A 15091-nucleotide genomic window follows, 5' to 3' on the forward strand; every position below is an offset into this window, starting at 1 on the left:
TTTTTTTTTTTTTTTTTTTTTTTAGTAATTACCTATTTATTTTATCATGATAGTCATGTATTGGAGTGGCTCGGTTTTACTAACTAGGTGTCAATTCCTATCTAAAATCTACAAAAGCCCTCTCACATGTACTTTAAAAGTTTGATGCTTTCGATATTTTGTCATAAGGGGTCGTATGTTGAAATGGTCCAACTTTACTCACTTCGTGTCAATTCCTATAAATTGGATCAAAGCTCATCAAGACCTCCAACTATTTTAGATCTCACATGTACAAAGTACATATTCGAGGTTATTGATCGTGTGTGCATATCTAACCCTAACAAAGGGTCGCATTACGCGATACTCAACCTTTTCAAAAAAAATTATTTTTCCGATAAAGATAAGGGACGAAGATTTTATATATATAAAAAAGAAAATCTAGGATAGAGGCAGCAAAATTGACTCATAATACTTTAATGGAAATTTCACCGAAATTAAATGGAATTAGGTCCAGTTTGTCGTCTAGTGCGGCCACTTAGGGCTGTGGTGTTGGTCAAACAAAGGCTGCTGACCGTTGAAATTCCCGCCTTTCTACCCGCCTAACTCAAACTCATTACACATAAACCTCATTTTAAATTTAATTCTATTATAGCCATTAGGTTGTTATTATTTTATACAGGTGTATTAGGTTATTAATTATTATTTTATAATATTATATTATATTATTGTGAGATCCAAAAAATGTTACGAATAGTATTAGAGTCAAACACTAGACAATGTGTTAGATATTGGATCTTAAAAGAGAGTGGAGAGGAGAACAAAAGACACTAAACAGTGTGTTAGATGTTGGGTCTCAAAAAAAAGTGAAGAGTAGAACCAAACATTTCTAGACTTTGTCTCAAGGGACAAGATCGGTTAGCAAATTTAGGTTGCCTTTGTCCTTTAAGATGATAATAAATGGTCAATTCCTTCAAAAAAAATTTATGGTTGAATTATGTTATGTTATTTAGTGGAAGTAGAGAGAGAAAGACTACATTCAATGAAGCTTTTAGAGAGAGAGAGAGAAGCTAAGGCAGCTTCGGTGAAGCACGATGGGTTTGAAGAAAAACCTTCAGTTTTGACCCAAAGAATCAAACTTTAACAAAACCCAATATTTAATAAACCCTTTAGAAATGTACAAATGGTGGTAGGCGAGTTTTGTTCCCATTTGTTACTATAAAAAGCACTCAAACCGCCGCTCCTTTTTGTGCAACATTTTTTAACTCTCTTTCATTTCGAACACCCAAATTATCCGCCATGCCGATCAGCACCTCTGCAGTTTCAGGCCACACGGTGTGTGTCACCGGCGCCGGAGGCTTCATTGCTTCTTGGCTTGTGAAGCTCCTTCTCCAAAAGGGCTACACTGTTAGAGGAACTGTCAGAAACGCTGATGATCAAAAGAATGCTCATTTGAAAGAGCTGGAAGGAGCTAAAGAGAGGCTGTCTTTGTTCAGTGCTGATCTTCTTGATTTTGATAGCCTTAAAGCTGCCATTACCGGCTGCGATGGCGTCTTCCACACTGCCTCTCCGGTCACCGACGATCCCGTAACAACTTCATCCTCTTCTCTTCTATCCCATCCTACTCTTTAGCTTACTATCAAATTACCCACTCAAACTCTAATTTTTCAGGAAAAGGTGGAACAAGCCATAATTGGGACAAAGAACGTCATGGCTGCCGCTGCCGAAGCAAAAGTTCGACGGGTAGTGTTCACCTCGTCGATCGGTACCGTCTACATGAACCCTAACCGGAGCCCAGATGCAGTGGTGGATGAGTCTTGTTGGAGTGATCTCGAGTTTTGCAAGAACACTAAGGTAATTAACATAATAACTCTGTTGAACATAACTCTATGCTGGAAACACTCTCACGTTTTATTAGCATCAATCAAGAAGAGATTACAAGACACTTTATAGAAACTACTGTACTCTGCACTCTGTGTATTTCTTGAGATGAAAACATTTGTAGGATGCACCTAGACCATTTTTATAAAATGAATATACAATGGACTCATACAATTATTGGGCTAGTGATGATATTTTAACGAACCTCGAAAAAACATCAATATAACCTAACCCTGAAAATTGTTATGTACAGAATTGGTATTGCTATGCAAAGACAATAGCTGAACAGACAGCATGGGAAGTGGCAAAAGAACAAGGAGTGGATTTGGTTGTGGTGAATCCAATGCTGGTTTTGGGGCCTTTGCTGCAAGCTGGTGTGAATGCAAGCGTTGTTCATATAATGAAGTATCTGACAGGATCTGCAAAGACATATGTAAATGCTGTACAAGGTTACGTGGATGTTAAGGATGTTGCAAAAGCTCATGTTTTGGTCTATGAAACTCCTTCAGCTTCAGGCAGATACATTTGTGTGGAAAGCATGCTTCACCGTGGTGAATTGGTTGAGATTCTTACCAAGTTCTTCCCTGAATATCCCATTCCCACCAAGTAAGTTGGCTCAAATCTCGGACCCGAACATTCGATGACTAAAATTGTAATTTAACCGAAAAGGGAATAATTGGGTTTGTTTTGTAGGTGTTCTGATGAGGTGAATCCCAAGAAGAAACCTTACAAATACACTGTGGAGAAGCTGAAGTCATTGGGAATGGAGTTTACACCTATCAAACAATGCATATATGAAACTGTGAAGAGCTTACAAGAAAAGGGTCATCTTCCTCTTCCTTCCCAATTTCAACATTGATATTTTTCACGAGGCTTATATTCAAAAATTGTAATTTTTTTCATATTGGGAAATTGAGGGGAAATTGATTTGTAATTTAAAATTTTAATTACATGGATTCAAGCTTTTGAGTATGATCAGATTGATTCTGATCATAAAAGTTCTCTTTTTTCTTTGTGTATCACTTAGAGTAATCTAAGAACATTTTCGTCGAAGAACATTGGTTGGTTCATAGGAATAATTTTTCATTCTTAGAACTAGTTCAAGTGAAATAGATAAGATAGTCATAGTCATATCACAGGGGAATATCGGGCTATTAGGTGCTAAACATAGATTCTAAATCCTAGTATGAATCCTAGACATCGGGCGTAATAGATGATACTAGAACGTTTTTCATTCTTAAAACTAGTTCAAGTGAAATAGGTAACATGGTCATATCGCAGGGAAATGTCGAGCTATTAGGTACTAAATATGGATTCCAAAATCTTAGTATATCTTATCTTAGTATGAATCTTAGATATGAGGCATTATAGATGGTATCAAAGCATAACCTCTTCTCAAAGTAGGATGTGGTTGCTTCTCAAAGTAGAAGCAATTCAAGTCAAGTAGGTAACGTAATCATATAACAAGAAATGTAAGAAAATGTTCGGGTCATCAACGGCCAAATTTGAATTCCAAAATAATCAATTATACAAATCACGAATTTGCACATATCTAATAAACAACCATTCATTATCAGCTACTAATGTTGGGTTAAAAGTTGAAAGTTAAAATGTTAAGAACCCAAATACAATAGCAATAAAAGGTCATCGCTAAGAGGAGAGAAAAAAGAGGGGCAAAAAGGTATGTAATTACTTCTGTGCTAAAAGAACCCTAGAAAGCTCAAGCAGTTAACTTGGCTAGCAAGGCAGTATTGAAGGTAGAGTTGGGTTAAGCTGATTTAACTTTTCACCTTTCCAGTTGCCGTGCTTCTGAGTTTCACCTGTCTGTTCTATGTCCAAAACAAATGAAACCAGCATCCATCCAAAGGATCTGCCTTCCTTCCTTCTGTGGCTGAAGTTTTTTTTTATCTATAATTTGTCAGTTTACATCATTGGTTGTTCTAATTCTCTGAGGCAATTGCATGCTTACTGTTTCTTCGCTCGGGAGGTTATATGCTGATGTCTTGCTCGGCTCGATGCTCAATCGCTCACTTTCTTCTGTTGTTGGTGCCAAGAGATGAGTGATCTTCTTGGTCTTTCTCAAAACCAGATAAGCAATTCCAGCTAAATATAATGCCATGCCTGAAAATCCTAGTATCCCTATAAAGATGACTGCTGCGAGTTGGAGATCACTGTGAATAAGCACGTGGACGAAACGGGTTATGAGGTAGTATATATTTATAGCCATGATGAGGAAACCGATGATCCATGTCAGTATCGTAATCTGCATTTTGAAAATATATAGCGTAAGATTAGCTTGTTGTCAAAAGTGACCAATTTCATGGGACAACTACATTTGGTTGTCAAGGTAATTCGTAGGGCATTAAATCTCGGAGTAAGACTTGAACCTATTACAAACTATTCTTAAAAGGCTTCAAAATAGACTCGAATGAGCACCATTCAAGGCAAGAACTACTTTTAGCAAAAAAAAAAAAAAATCATGATTTTGGTGAATGATAGGAAGTACCATTTTAAATCCAACTTTTTTTTGTTATATAGAATTGAATGATGTTTAGCTCGAGCTTCATTGGGATCATCTAACAAAAGGGAAAAAAAACGATTGTTATAGAGAAGCTCCTTGGATTAGTCGAAATTACCGCGAGGGAGTTGACATGTGGACCCATCTTCGTCTTGCTGCTCGTAAACTTCAAAAGGGGAATGAGAGCAAAAGGGAGTTCAAACGACAAAATCATCTGCCGAAAGAGAAGATTACAGGGAGTCAAAATGCATTGGCCTTCAATTTTAAGCAGTAACTGATCAGCACACAACAATTGAACTATGGCAAGAAACTTAGATGGTGGAGGAAGTGCATTAAACTGTAAGCATATGAAATAAGAAATGTATTCAAGGACAGGAAGTATAAATCGTACCGATGAGATAATGATCAACTTCCCAGCCCCAGAAGGCCCACCAATGATTGCAACAATCAAACTAGGAACAATCGCTAAGCTTCGCGTTAAAAAGTTTCGGATCCATGGCATCAGTTTCAAATCGAGAAACCCCTTCAAATAAAAGGTGATATAAACAGGAATACGTCAAAGGAAAGTCAAAGAAACACAAGTATCAAAGAGTTGCTTGAAATCAAGCATTATGGAGTACCCACAAGTAGGGTCCTATTAATGATCATGAACATTCACAAAATTTTACGAACTCTGACGAGAGCAAGAATTCAAACTGTAAAGAAGCAGAGCTTTAACATGGAAAGAGGACCAGCAGAGTACCTGCATGACATACTGTCCTGCATAGGTTCCTGTTATGGTAGAACTCTGACCAGATGCTAACAAAGCAATGGCAAAAAGTTTGGAACTCCATTTACCCAATACATTCTGAAAAAAGGAAAGAAAACTTCTTATGAGGAACCAAATCCCATGAGGTAAACAACAAGGAAAAGGCAAAAGTTGGTAGATCAGAACATACTCTCAATAAAAATGAAGCTTCATTCAAGTCCAAGTCACTGCAGCTCATTTGGTCCTCCTTATTTAGATCTGGGGAATTGCAAACCGCGCCACTAACTGAAATGACGGCCACGTTAATGAAGAAAGCCACCAAAAGAGCAAAGCCACTCTCTATCATATAAAATCTGCAAGCTTCCTGTGAAGAAAATTTCGACTGTTAGTACAGTAGAATGTCGAGTTACAATTAAAATAATAAAGCAGCAACGAAAGCATTGAAGCGTGCTTTTATGGAGTTAGGTGATACATATCAAGTGAATACTTCAAGATTTTAAACTCATTCCAAAAATTTTAAGCTTAGAGGAACGTGCAGATTAGATTAATGAAGACGAAACCATCACCTTGATGCCAGGAACGGATCGGGGTATTTTCCTAGAGAGCACCAGTGCAGAGTGAAGAAAGAGATTGTGTCTGCAGAACAAGAAGTTATACTAAGAATATTGAGAAGTATTAAGGGGAAAAATTGAAGGCTAAGAATGTAGTTTGAGCAGTAAGAGACATACGGCATAACCATAGCACCAAGAAGTGAAATTGCAAGACCAGTAGCACCACTTCCTTTTAATTGAGGGACAAATAACCCATAAAAAATTTCTCCGACATCGGGCTGTGCGTAGCCCAACTCCAGAAAGAAGCAAATTGCAATTGTCAATACAAGAAATGCAATCAAGAATTCGAGCTTTCTAATCTGCAAAGTGAATAGAAATGCAGTCAAGGAGAGCGTTTAAGGTAGCCAAAGTCTAGTTATCTAAAATTATGCTATCTCCTTGGCTATCCTAGCACAAACGGGAGAATTATAGCCGAATGCAAATATCGAAGCAATGTTTATAATCTCTACTGCTGAAAGATAAGTAAAATCCAGAAAAAAAAAGTAAATCTCGAACTACCCCATATTGCTGCAGCGCAAGGAGGAGTAGTGTACTAAGCCCTGTCAGAAGAACCCCGCACCAAATAGGAATGCTGAAGAGCATATTCAATGCAAAAGCGGTTCCTATAACTGGAAACAGAAAGGAGGAGATTTGAGAATAACTTCGACAACAAACGAGGATTCTATGCCAATGAATGTCATGAACCAGATACAGAAGAAAACACCTGTAATAGCAACTCTAAACGCTAATCTTCCACAGAGAAAAATAATAATAATAATAATAAACCATCCAGCATTAGTACACAAAATTCAAAAGATAAAATACGCGTCCTATGACAAAGAGTATTCTGATGAGACTGCTATTAGGACAGAATTAGTTAGTAGTGTTATTGGGGTAGTGAGGTACGATCAAAATTAGCTGAAGAGTTTGTTAATATAATTTGTTATAACTAGTGGGTTAGAAAGGATGAAGGGAGGAATTGATTTAGTTGGCTTAGGCTTCAGTGAGAGTACTCAAGAGAGACGGTCCAAGTACGAATTACTTGGGTTATCTTTATCTTGTAGTTCTGTTAACTTTCATATTTCAATATTTGGTTCTATCATATTCTTCACTCAACTATTCGATTTAGATTACATTACTGTACCTTCGGGAATATCACATGCAACAATTGCAATTTCAGCAAGGATCCATAGGATGAAATTTTGCACCTTGGGGTACTCAGCTTTACAGTGCTCTGCTAAATGTTTTCCTACACTTACCAAAAAAAACAAGAAAGATGCATAAAAAGTCTTGAAACTATACAAATATCACAAACTTAGAGAAGAGGAAAAAGTTACGCAGAGTTATTGCCTGTGACAACTCCTAGATTTGCTGCTAAAGATTGTATGACAAGGGCGGCGCAAGAAGCCAGTAATATGATCCAAAGCAACTGTGTAAGAAGAAGTAGTGTTAGTTGTCAGGTCCAATAGGAACGTAACAAGCACACACAATTCAGACGGCAAGACAGGACTTTGGTCTTATGCACACCTCGACTATTCTCACAAGACACCGTCTAACCCTACTATAACAGCCCAAGCCCTTCACTAGCAAATATTATCTGCTTTGGCCCGTTACGTATGGCCATCAGCCTCACGGTTTTAAAACGCGTCTGCTAGGGAGAAGTTTTCAAATCCTTACATTAAATGTTTTGTTCCCTCTCCATCTGATGTGAGATCTCACACCTACTACATTGGTTGTTATGGAAACTCAAAGGATAATAATCTTTGCTAGGTAGCCACTATGACTTGAACCCTTTCCTTTGAACCCTTTATTATTTACATAGCTCTTATTAATCACTAGATCAACCGTGGTGGTTGAATGTCCTGTGCCAAAAGAAAACATTTCGAAATTTTCTTGTTCTGAAATTTTTCTCGAGTAGGTTTGTCCTATACTATGACAGTTTCAATAGTTGAATAGAATGATGTAAATGAAGAAGTCTATGGTGAATGGTTCATCTCAGCAATTCATAGCAACATATTCAGTTTATTACTCAATAATTGATCCATCTATATAGAGGGATGCGGGTTAAAAAAATGCAAAATGATATCAAAATGTGATCTTTAACCACAAAATACCATTTACGAACCTCATACTTGTACTGTGCTCCAGATTGTAGATCAGTTTCAACTGAGAAAAACCATACTAAATCTTCAGAATCCGATTCATAATGGAATAAAGGAGCCAAACAACAAATCCGAAAGTGGTGTCCAAATCAAGAAACTACAGATCTTACAATTTCCAGGATCAATATAAGCAATAGAAACAAGAAATCCCGGGCCCATGTATGCAAAAAGGTTCTTCCAGCTTTTTTTCTGCACATAAGACGCAACAGTAGCTCACAATTGAAAAAGTTCCTTCAGCACTTCTGTTCAAAGCCAATATTTCATAGCGTACAAGTTGTTTAGACTTGAACACCGTCTCATTCAAAGTACAACTAAATGACTAGTTCACCAATAATTTGTAAATTCTTAAGTATTACTCATCAAAACAACAAAAATTAAAGCTCACATCAGGAACAACAATCTGATCAGTTTCTGTGTTCTCGATCAATGGCGCGTGCGAAAAACTCTCATCTCCAGCCCTAGAAAAGAACTGTGGCTGCCCAGAATTAGGCCCTCCAGCAGCCATTTGATCGTTCCTCTTCTTTTCCCCCTCTATTTGAGAAGATATTAAATCTGAAGGAAAGAAAGCTCAGAGTAAACGAACAGACACAGAAATCAAGTAAAACGAGAAATTAAACGAAATAAAGTAAGCATGGACTGAGATAAGGAAGAATTACACAAAATTCAGAACTAAAAACTAATCCCCTGTTCCAATATTCCATAGCAGAATAGGTCAAAAGCTCGAAAGAAAATCGGATTGAGATAATCTAATCGAAGAATTGGGAATGAACGCATTTAGAGTTGCTAAATTTTCTGAAATAGTTTTGAAAGAACCGAAACAGGGAATTGAGGCAAGCAATCCGGAAAGAAAATGAAATTGGAGAAATGGATCTCGAAGAACGAACCTTAATAATCCAGAGAATATGTGAGGGGCGGTGAAGATGGAGGGTGGGTTCGATAGGCTGGTGGTCAGAGCTCCCGCTTTGTTTACTCTTCCAGACTTCTCTCTCCTTTAAATAGCCTCCATGCCTTCGTTTCTCTCTCCTCCCTTTTTCTGTTCAGCATCATTTATGCAAATAATTACAAATAATATGTATAATTTAAGGCATCTCTAAGGTGTAAATTGGGCTAATCATTGATCATTAGTTGCTGTTGGTTAATTATAGTCATGGGAACATTTTTCATGTCCAACAAAAGGAAAGAAACGCCTAAAATTATGGGATTTGATAGAGATTTGAATTAGATTAAAAATAAGATTAGGGCGTGAGTGTTGATTGAAAATCTCGAGCTCTAATGAGAAAGATTGAAAAGTAATAATCAAGCATCCGTGTAACAGCCCAAACTCATTGCTGGTATTGTTTTGACCCGTTACGTATCGTTGTCAACCTCACAATTTTAAAATGCGTTCTAGCTTATGGGAATATGTAACAGGTTAAAGCGGACAATATTTGATTGAGTTGTTAAAAATAGTACGGCCATAGAGTGTGCCAACGAGAACGTTGGGCGGTGAATTGTGAGATTTCACATTGATTAGAGAGAGGAACGAAAAATTCCTTATAAGAGTGTGGAAACTTCTTTTTAGTAGACGCGTTTTAAAACTGTGGGGCTGATGACGATACGTAACAGGCTAAAACAGGCAATATCTACTAGCAGTGAGGTTTGGCTGTTACAATCAGAATGCTACGACACTCCACTTTTGTTTAGAAATGGTTGAAACTTTCAATTGATGAGCTCGTTGTCTTTTCAACATGTCCTTTAATGTCCAAGGTGTTGACAATAAAAAATGGTATTTCCATCCTTTTGACAATGTATGAAGATAGAGATGCAATTGAGCGCCTGAATTTGTTGAATATATGTTAACCTATCAAAGTTTAGATTTTTATGATTGTCCTTTACGAGCTGAGAAACACAGGTGTCGAGAAATTTGTGTGGAGGAAAATGGTGCAACCCGCAACGTAAGATGGTCTTAAAACACAGTATGTTGCCTCTTATAACTCATTTTAGAACCCGCAACTTCAAATCTAATTATATGTTTTCAAAGTGATTATAGTTTCAATTAAGTAGTCCAAAACTGAATTTGATACTACAAAACTTTACCTCTAAATTATTAAATTTTAATATGCATTTAATTTCATACCCTCACCTAGTTAGGGTCCATCCACACAAGGAGGTCCTCTTTAAATGAGAAAATTTAATATATTCTTAAATTAATGGTTGACTATTTAATAGAGTTTTTTTTTTTTCTTTTTTCACAATTTATTTTGTTTAAAAAAATCAACCGTTACATTAATGGTACATTAATTTTGTAATGAAATATTTATTTATACGTAAAAAAAATTTATAAGTTAGATAATTATATTATATGGTAGATAGTTATATCTGATAAAATTAAATAATATAATTTTGAAAATGTACTTTTATATTCTCTCAGTACATATTTATAGTCATCAATACAAAACTTTAGTCAATGTTCACTTTGCATTTTTCTATCATATTCTTTGTGTTCGTCTAGTTCGAGTGTGTGGTGTGCAATCCAAAACTCAATTTTCTAGAAAAAAAAATATATTAAAATCATAATATTGCCTATACGTAATCTAATCTACTAGAGTTAGAGAAGTGTTAACCACTTTTCATGACTAATATGCCTTTTATGAAAAAAAGCATTCACGTCTCATGTTTTAAACTTTTCTGTACGCTTTAAAATCTTAATTTCTATATATAAATTTCTCGATTTAATACAAACCAACCGATCAATTACTCTCTCTCTATTGCCCTCTACATATGCAAAATCTATCAGTAATTTAACCTACTCGATCAAGTTGTACCCAGTTCATTCACTCGAGCTATCAAATTTGACTACATAAACTCCATTTTTCTACACCAAAGTGAAACGGATTTCAAATTTGGATTTTTCAAAGGTCAAAAACTTTTTCAATTTCCACGACCATCCTCCAAAAATAAAATTTTGAATTTTCTTCTAAAACAAAAGGTATGATATAAATTAAAAAAAAAAAAGAAAAAAAGAAATCACCCTTTTTTTATTATCCAAACACATGGCATTTTTCAAAGAGATTCTGTGGACCAATAGGAACTCGGCATCTAAATCTGTGGCCCATTAAACGTAGGGTTCAGATCATTCGTTATACAAGAAACGAACACACCCGATTCCTACTCTTTTTTCCCTCTAAATTTGCTTTAAAAAGCATAATTCTTAACGTGTGGCGGCCGTATGCATAACGCACTCCTCTACCCTCCCACGTTCCGCCACGTCACCAAAAGCTCCCCTCTGGGCCCCACTCCCTAAGTACAATTCATTAAAAAACATGATACTGACAAAATATCAGTGTCCGATTTGATTTTGAACCGACAATTGAAAAATTAATTTTTTTTTCCCTAAAATAACATTTTTAGTAATGTTATTTCATTTTAGTTTTATATTTTCTCATTAGTTCATATATTTTAATAAAATTTTGCTAAATTACTAAAAAAAAATCTTGTATTTTATCTTTAAATTACTATAATATTTTAAAAATCATTTAAAAAAATGTGAATTTCAAAATTTTAAATTGTTTATTGATAAATTTTATAAAAACAAAAGTGTAATAGTTCAAACTGAACGCTATATTAAATTTAAAATTATAAAAATATTATATTTTATTGATGATTCGAAAATGAATGGTCGATGAGGGATTTGTTTTTTTCTCTTTTTGGGCAGCCACTATGTTTGAAAAATAGAGGAAACAAATTGAATTCATATTTATTCGTTGTGTTTTTGTTTTTTTAATGATTTATTTTCTCAATTATTTTCATAAAATTATGAGAATATTTATCAGTTACTCAAATTTGAAAGGGCAGATCTAGATAGTTTTGATATTAAAATTAGTATGAGAAATAAACCCATTGACCCGATAATAGTAAATGGCATACTTTAGCTACGTCGATATTCTAAATCGAAAAAGTTGTTTGATTGAAAAACGAGAAATATGCCGTACTTATCCGTGCTAACGTGATTTATTACTTAGACCAAAGGAGAATATGGGTCTACCTTTTATCGAAAAATTGTGATGTCTACATTAAAAATTCGGCATATATGCAATCACATCATAAAGTTATAGATATGAAAGATGCTTAACATTTTATGATCATCGAGATTGGAGAGTTGGAAGAATCTTTCTATCTTCTTATATAATTTTATTATAAATTATATTATTTAGATTGACTTGAGCCTAGAACAATCTATGACAGATTAACATAGCATTTTCATTCTATAACGGGCCGATTTTTGTCGGATTCCCTCAATCCATAGGCCTGCGGGGCCTGTCTTTCATCATAATGGGCTCTCTCTTTTTGCTACTTCTTCTTAATCACCCAACTTTTCAACTTAAAAACTTAGATTAACTAAACTCGTTAGAACAATTAAAATATTTGATTCGAGATCCCGATACGAACGTTTTAAACATGTAATACAAGAATGTATAAAATAATTTAAAGGTTTCTATTTAAGCGTGCGTTATTTTTATATATCGTAAGTCTGTTTAGATATGCATCACTTTCATATACATTGACTCTGCTTGTATCACTTTTATGTACTTAAAATCTCATCACTTTTATATCGTCTAACTTGTTTCGATATCTCATGACTCATACGAGCATATGTGTGTATGCGATTATGCATGAAAAACATCGATAAAACATAATTCTTTAGCATATATACTACATACTTAAATTCCTTCCCATCGTAAAATGTTCATGACTATATTTCAAACAATGGAATAAATTAGTGTTATATTACTTCCAAAAGTAGAAATTAATATCGATATTACTTAATTAATAATTTTAATTTTTTTTAACAATCTTATAAAATAATTTTATAATTTGGAAAGGGGTTATTATGCAATATTTTATAATTAATTTGTCCTTTATTTATGTCCATATATATTACATGATGTTGATTATATTGGAAGTGACTGTAATTTTTAAAATAATTAGATAATTAAAATCCAAATAATAATTATAATAAATAAAATAAAATAAAATAAAATAAAAACTACTGTTTGACTAATTTGGCCTTATATGATTAAATGATCAACTGTTTCAAATTCGGCTGTCGCCCGTTCACACGCGTCGGTCGTTACTTGTTTGACCATCACTTTCTCGCACGTGCCATCAACTACTTTTCATTAATATATATATATTGATTTTCTTTTTTTCACTTTCAATTCAATTTCAAATTCTAAACCCAATAAACTCAATAATTCAAAATATTTTTAATTATTTGTATTATGATGGAGTATATAACCAATGTTAAAAAATCAGGGAAAGACATGTATTATACGTCAATAATTTATAAAAAAAGCTCAAATATTTAAAAAGAAAAATACTCGAGAGTCTCGTGTTGTGTGAGATTTAATTGGTTTATTATGTAAGAACAGTTAAGTTGTACATTCGATAAATAAGAAATTTACGATAATAAAAACACGAGATTGATATTAATTTACTCGGGAATAAAGAAAATGAAGAACGAGGACATACTATAAATAAGATATCTTAAATATAGTTTACAAGTCTTTTTCTCTATTTTATTTTATTAAAAAAAAAAAAAAATCCAGCCGAAACCAGTTTCCATTTATTCATGAACCAAAACATAGGCTGAAAATAAGTGCAAATTCAATGGACCACAACCAAACTATAAAAACATTAGGGAAATTATTCTTTTTTTTTTTTTTCCCTTCATTTTATAATAAAGTTTTAATATAATAATATTTATTTTTTAAACTTTAAATTTTATATGTAATTGATATTTAAAATTTTATTAAAATATTAAATATAAAATTAAACTTTAGTTTAGTAAATAAAAAAATGGGTTAAAGTTTATAATAGTATTAAGAAACAATATAATATTATTATATTGTTTGGTCATGGTCAAGCCCATCGCGAAGACTTAGGAATGTTAGGACGGCGTCCTGTCGAAATCAATGTTCTTAACGTACGTGCCTCTCCGCCCAACTTCTATTTTGACTTTTCTCTATCCTTGTCGGATTACCCCGAGTTGCATGCATATTTTGTACAACTTTTTTTCTCTCTCTCTCCATGTCATGCTTATTTTTCTCTATTTAAGTTAAAATCAACGTGCCCTTTACTCACCGTCATTCTAAAAAACACTCTCTCCCCCCACCTCCTATCTTACCTCAGCTCCTAGTATAGAGTTAGCACGAGTTTCTTTCTCGAGTCCTATCTTGATTGTGTACTTGATAAAAGAGCCTTATAAACCGCTCACTGGCCTATTATATAGGCTAGATGTCCTCTAAAAAAAAATTATGACTTGATCTATAAAGTGCTATCAATAACAAAAAAACAAAGAGGTCTCTATAATTGTTGTGTTTGCCCATTTCATAGTGAATGAGACAACACGTTCGATATTCACTAGAAAATAATAAAAAATTATAATTTATTGAAAAAATATTTTAATTTTAATAATAATTCTAAATTCTCGTGATTATCTTATTTTTTTAAAAAGAATATTTAATGAAAGATTAACCACCATTTATAAGATTCATTGAACTTCAAATAATGGTGAACATAATTCATACCAAAACATTGATAATTTGGATGATATTCTTTAAACGTTATTTAAATTTCATTTATTCAAAGTATGTCAACATGGATGAATGCATGAATTTTATCGTTGGTAACATTATATTAAAAAAAAAAATGAAATGAAGCCAAGTAGCCATTGGATTTCACAATAAATTATTAAAAATAGGAAGGGTGATGTGGCGAGCCACGTAATATAATACTTGGATGGATATGGATGAATGTTCTCATTCCAAATGTGCAAGACTTTGTTTAAATAATTATCTCATGCATGACATCATGGAGCTTTGTTTTGACTGGTAATCCAGCATTTTAAATTATTTTTTATTTTAAAAAAATAATCTAAATCTTGTCGGTCCAGTTAAGTCAATCCCACGTGTTGCAGTGTTGGGTCTTGTTTGGCACTTCTAAAATTTTCCTCATTACCAATTCATCTAATTAATTAAATTAATTAATTTCTCCATTTTTATCGAGTTAATCCAACTTTTTTCGTGCTTATCAAACATAGAAAATTCATGTTTTTTTTTTTCCGAAAGAAAGTCTTCGATCCTTTTTTATTTCAATAATGACGGTCAAGAATCCAATAGCTCCTCTGATAACCTCCGATTATCCGAATTTGGTTTTAAATGAAAGCCTCTAGATA

The 15091-nt window shown here is 33.9% G+C and overlaps 2 protein-coding genes across 3 annotated transcripts; one reads left to right on the top strand and one right to left on the bottom strand.

Annotated features, from left to right (window-relative positions):
• Positions 1 to 1207: 1207 nt before the first annotated feature.
• On the top strand, positions 1208 to 2834 carry LOC111492719 (cinnamoyl-CoA reductase 2-like). The gene is made up of 4 exons (XM_023142145.1): positions 1208 to 1563; positions 1648 to 1830; positions 2111 to 2463; positions 2551 to 2834. Exons 1-4 carry the CDS (start codon positions 1276 to 1278, stop codon positions 2714 to 2716), a joined length of 990 nt encoding a protein of 329 aa, XP_022997913.1. The 5' UTR covers positions 1208 to 1275; the 3' UTR covers positions 2717 to 2834.
• Positions 2835 to 3340: 506 nt separating this feature from the next.
• LOC111492718 (metal transporter Nramp6-like) lies at positions 3341 to 8907 on the bottom strand. Of its 2 annotated transcripts, none has more exons than XM_023142143.1 (14): positions 8760 to 8907; positions 8261 to 8427; positions 7986 to 8064; positions 7839 to 7879; positions 7064 to 7142; positions 6858 to 6962; positions 6233 to 6342; positions 5852 to 6033; positions 5690 to 5759; positions 5314 to 5487; positions 5118 to 5222; positions 4767 to 4898; positions 4494 to 4589; positions 3341 to 4120 (listed from the first exon to the last, which is right to left on the bottom strand). In XM_023142143.1, exons 2-14 carry the CDS (start codon positions 8378 to 8380, stop codon positions 3776 to 3778), a joined length of 1638 nt encoding a protein of 545 aa, XP_022997911.1. In that variant the 5' UTR covers positions 8381 to 8427; positions 8760 to 8907; the 3' UTR covers positions 3341 to 3775. The 2 variants fall into 2 exon arrangements, with proteins under 2 accessions (XP_022997911.1, XP_022997912.1); XM_023142144.1 differs by lacking the exon at positions 8760 to 8907 and adding an exon at positions 8532 to 8741.
• Positions 8908 to 15091: the final 6184 nt, after the last annotated feature.

The sequence above is a fragment of the Cucurbita maxima genome, unplaced genomic scaffold (genome assembly GCF_002738345.1).
Source record: "Cucurbita maxima cultivar Rimu unplaced genomic scaffold, Cmax_1.0 Cma_Scf00018, whole genome shotgun sequence".
Taxonomy (NCBI): domain Eukaryota; kingdom Viridiplantae; phylum Streptophyta; class Magnoliopsida; order Cucurbitales; family Cucurbitaceae; genus Cucurbita; species Cucurbita maxima.

Coding starts and splice junctions, on each gene's coding strand:
- LOC111492719 (XM_023142145.1), top strand. CDS start 1,276: ATGCCGATCAGCACCTCTGCAGTTTCAGGCCACACGGTGTGTGTCACC. Junction 1,831..2,110: donor AGTTTTGCAAGAACACTAAG/GTAATTAACATA, acceptor TGTTATGTACAG/AATTGGTATTGCTATGCAAA. Junction 2,464..2,550: donor GAATATCCCATTCCCACCAA/GTAAGTTGGCTC, acceptor TTTGTTTTGTAG/GTGTTCTGATGAGGTGAATC.
- LOC111492718 (XM_023142143.1), bottom strand. CDS start 8,380: ATGGCTGCTGGAGGGCCTAATTCTGGGCAGCCACAGTTCTTTTCTAGG. Junction 5,760..5,851: donor CTTGGTGCTATGGTTATGCC/GTATGTCTCTTA, acceptor CTTGTTCTGCAG/ACACAATCTCTTTCTTCACT. Junction 4,590..4,766: donor AGTTGATCATTATCTCATCG/GTACGATTTATA, acceptor CTCTTTCGGCAG/ATGATTTTGTCGTTTGAACT.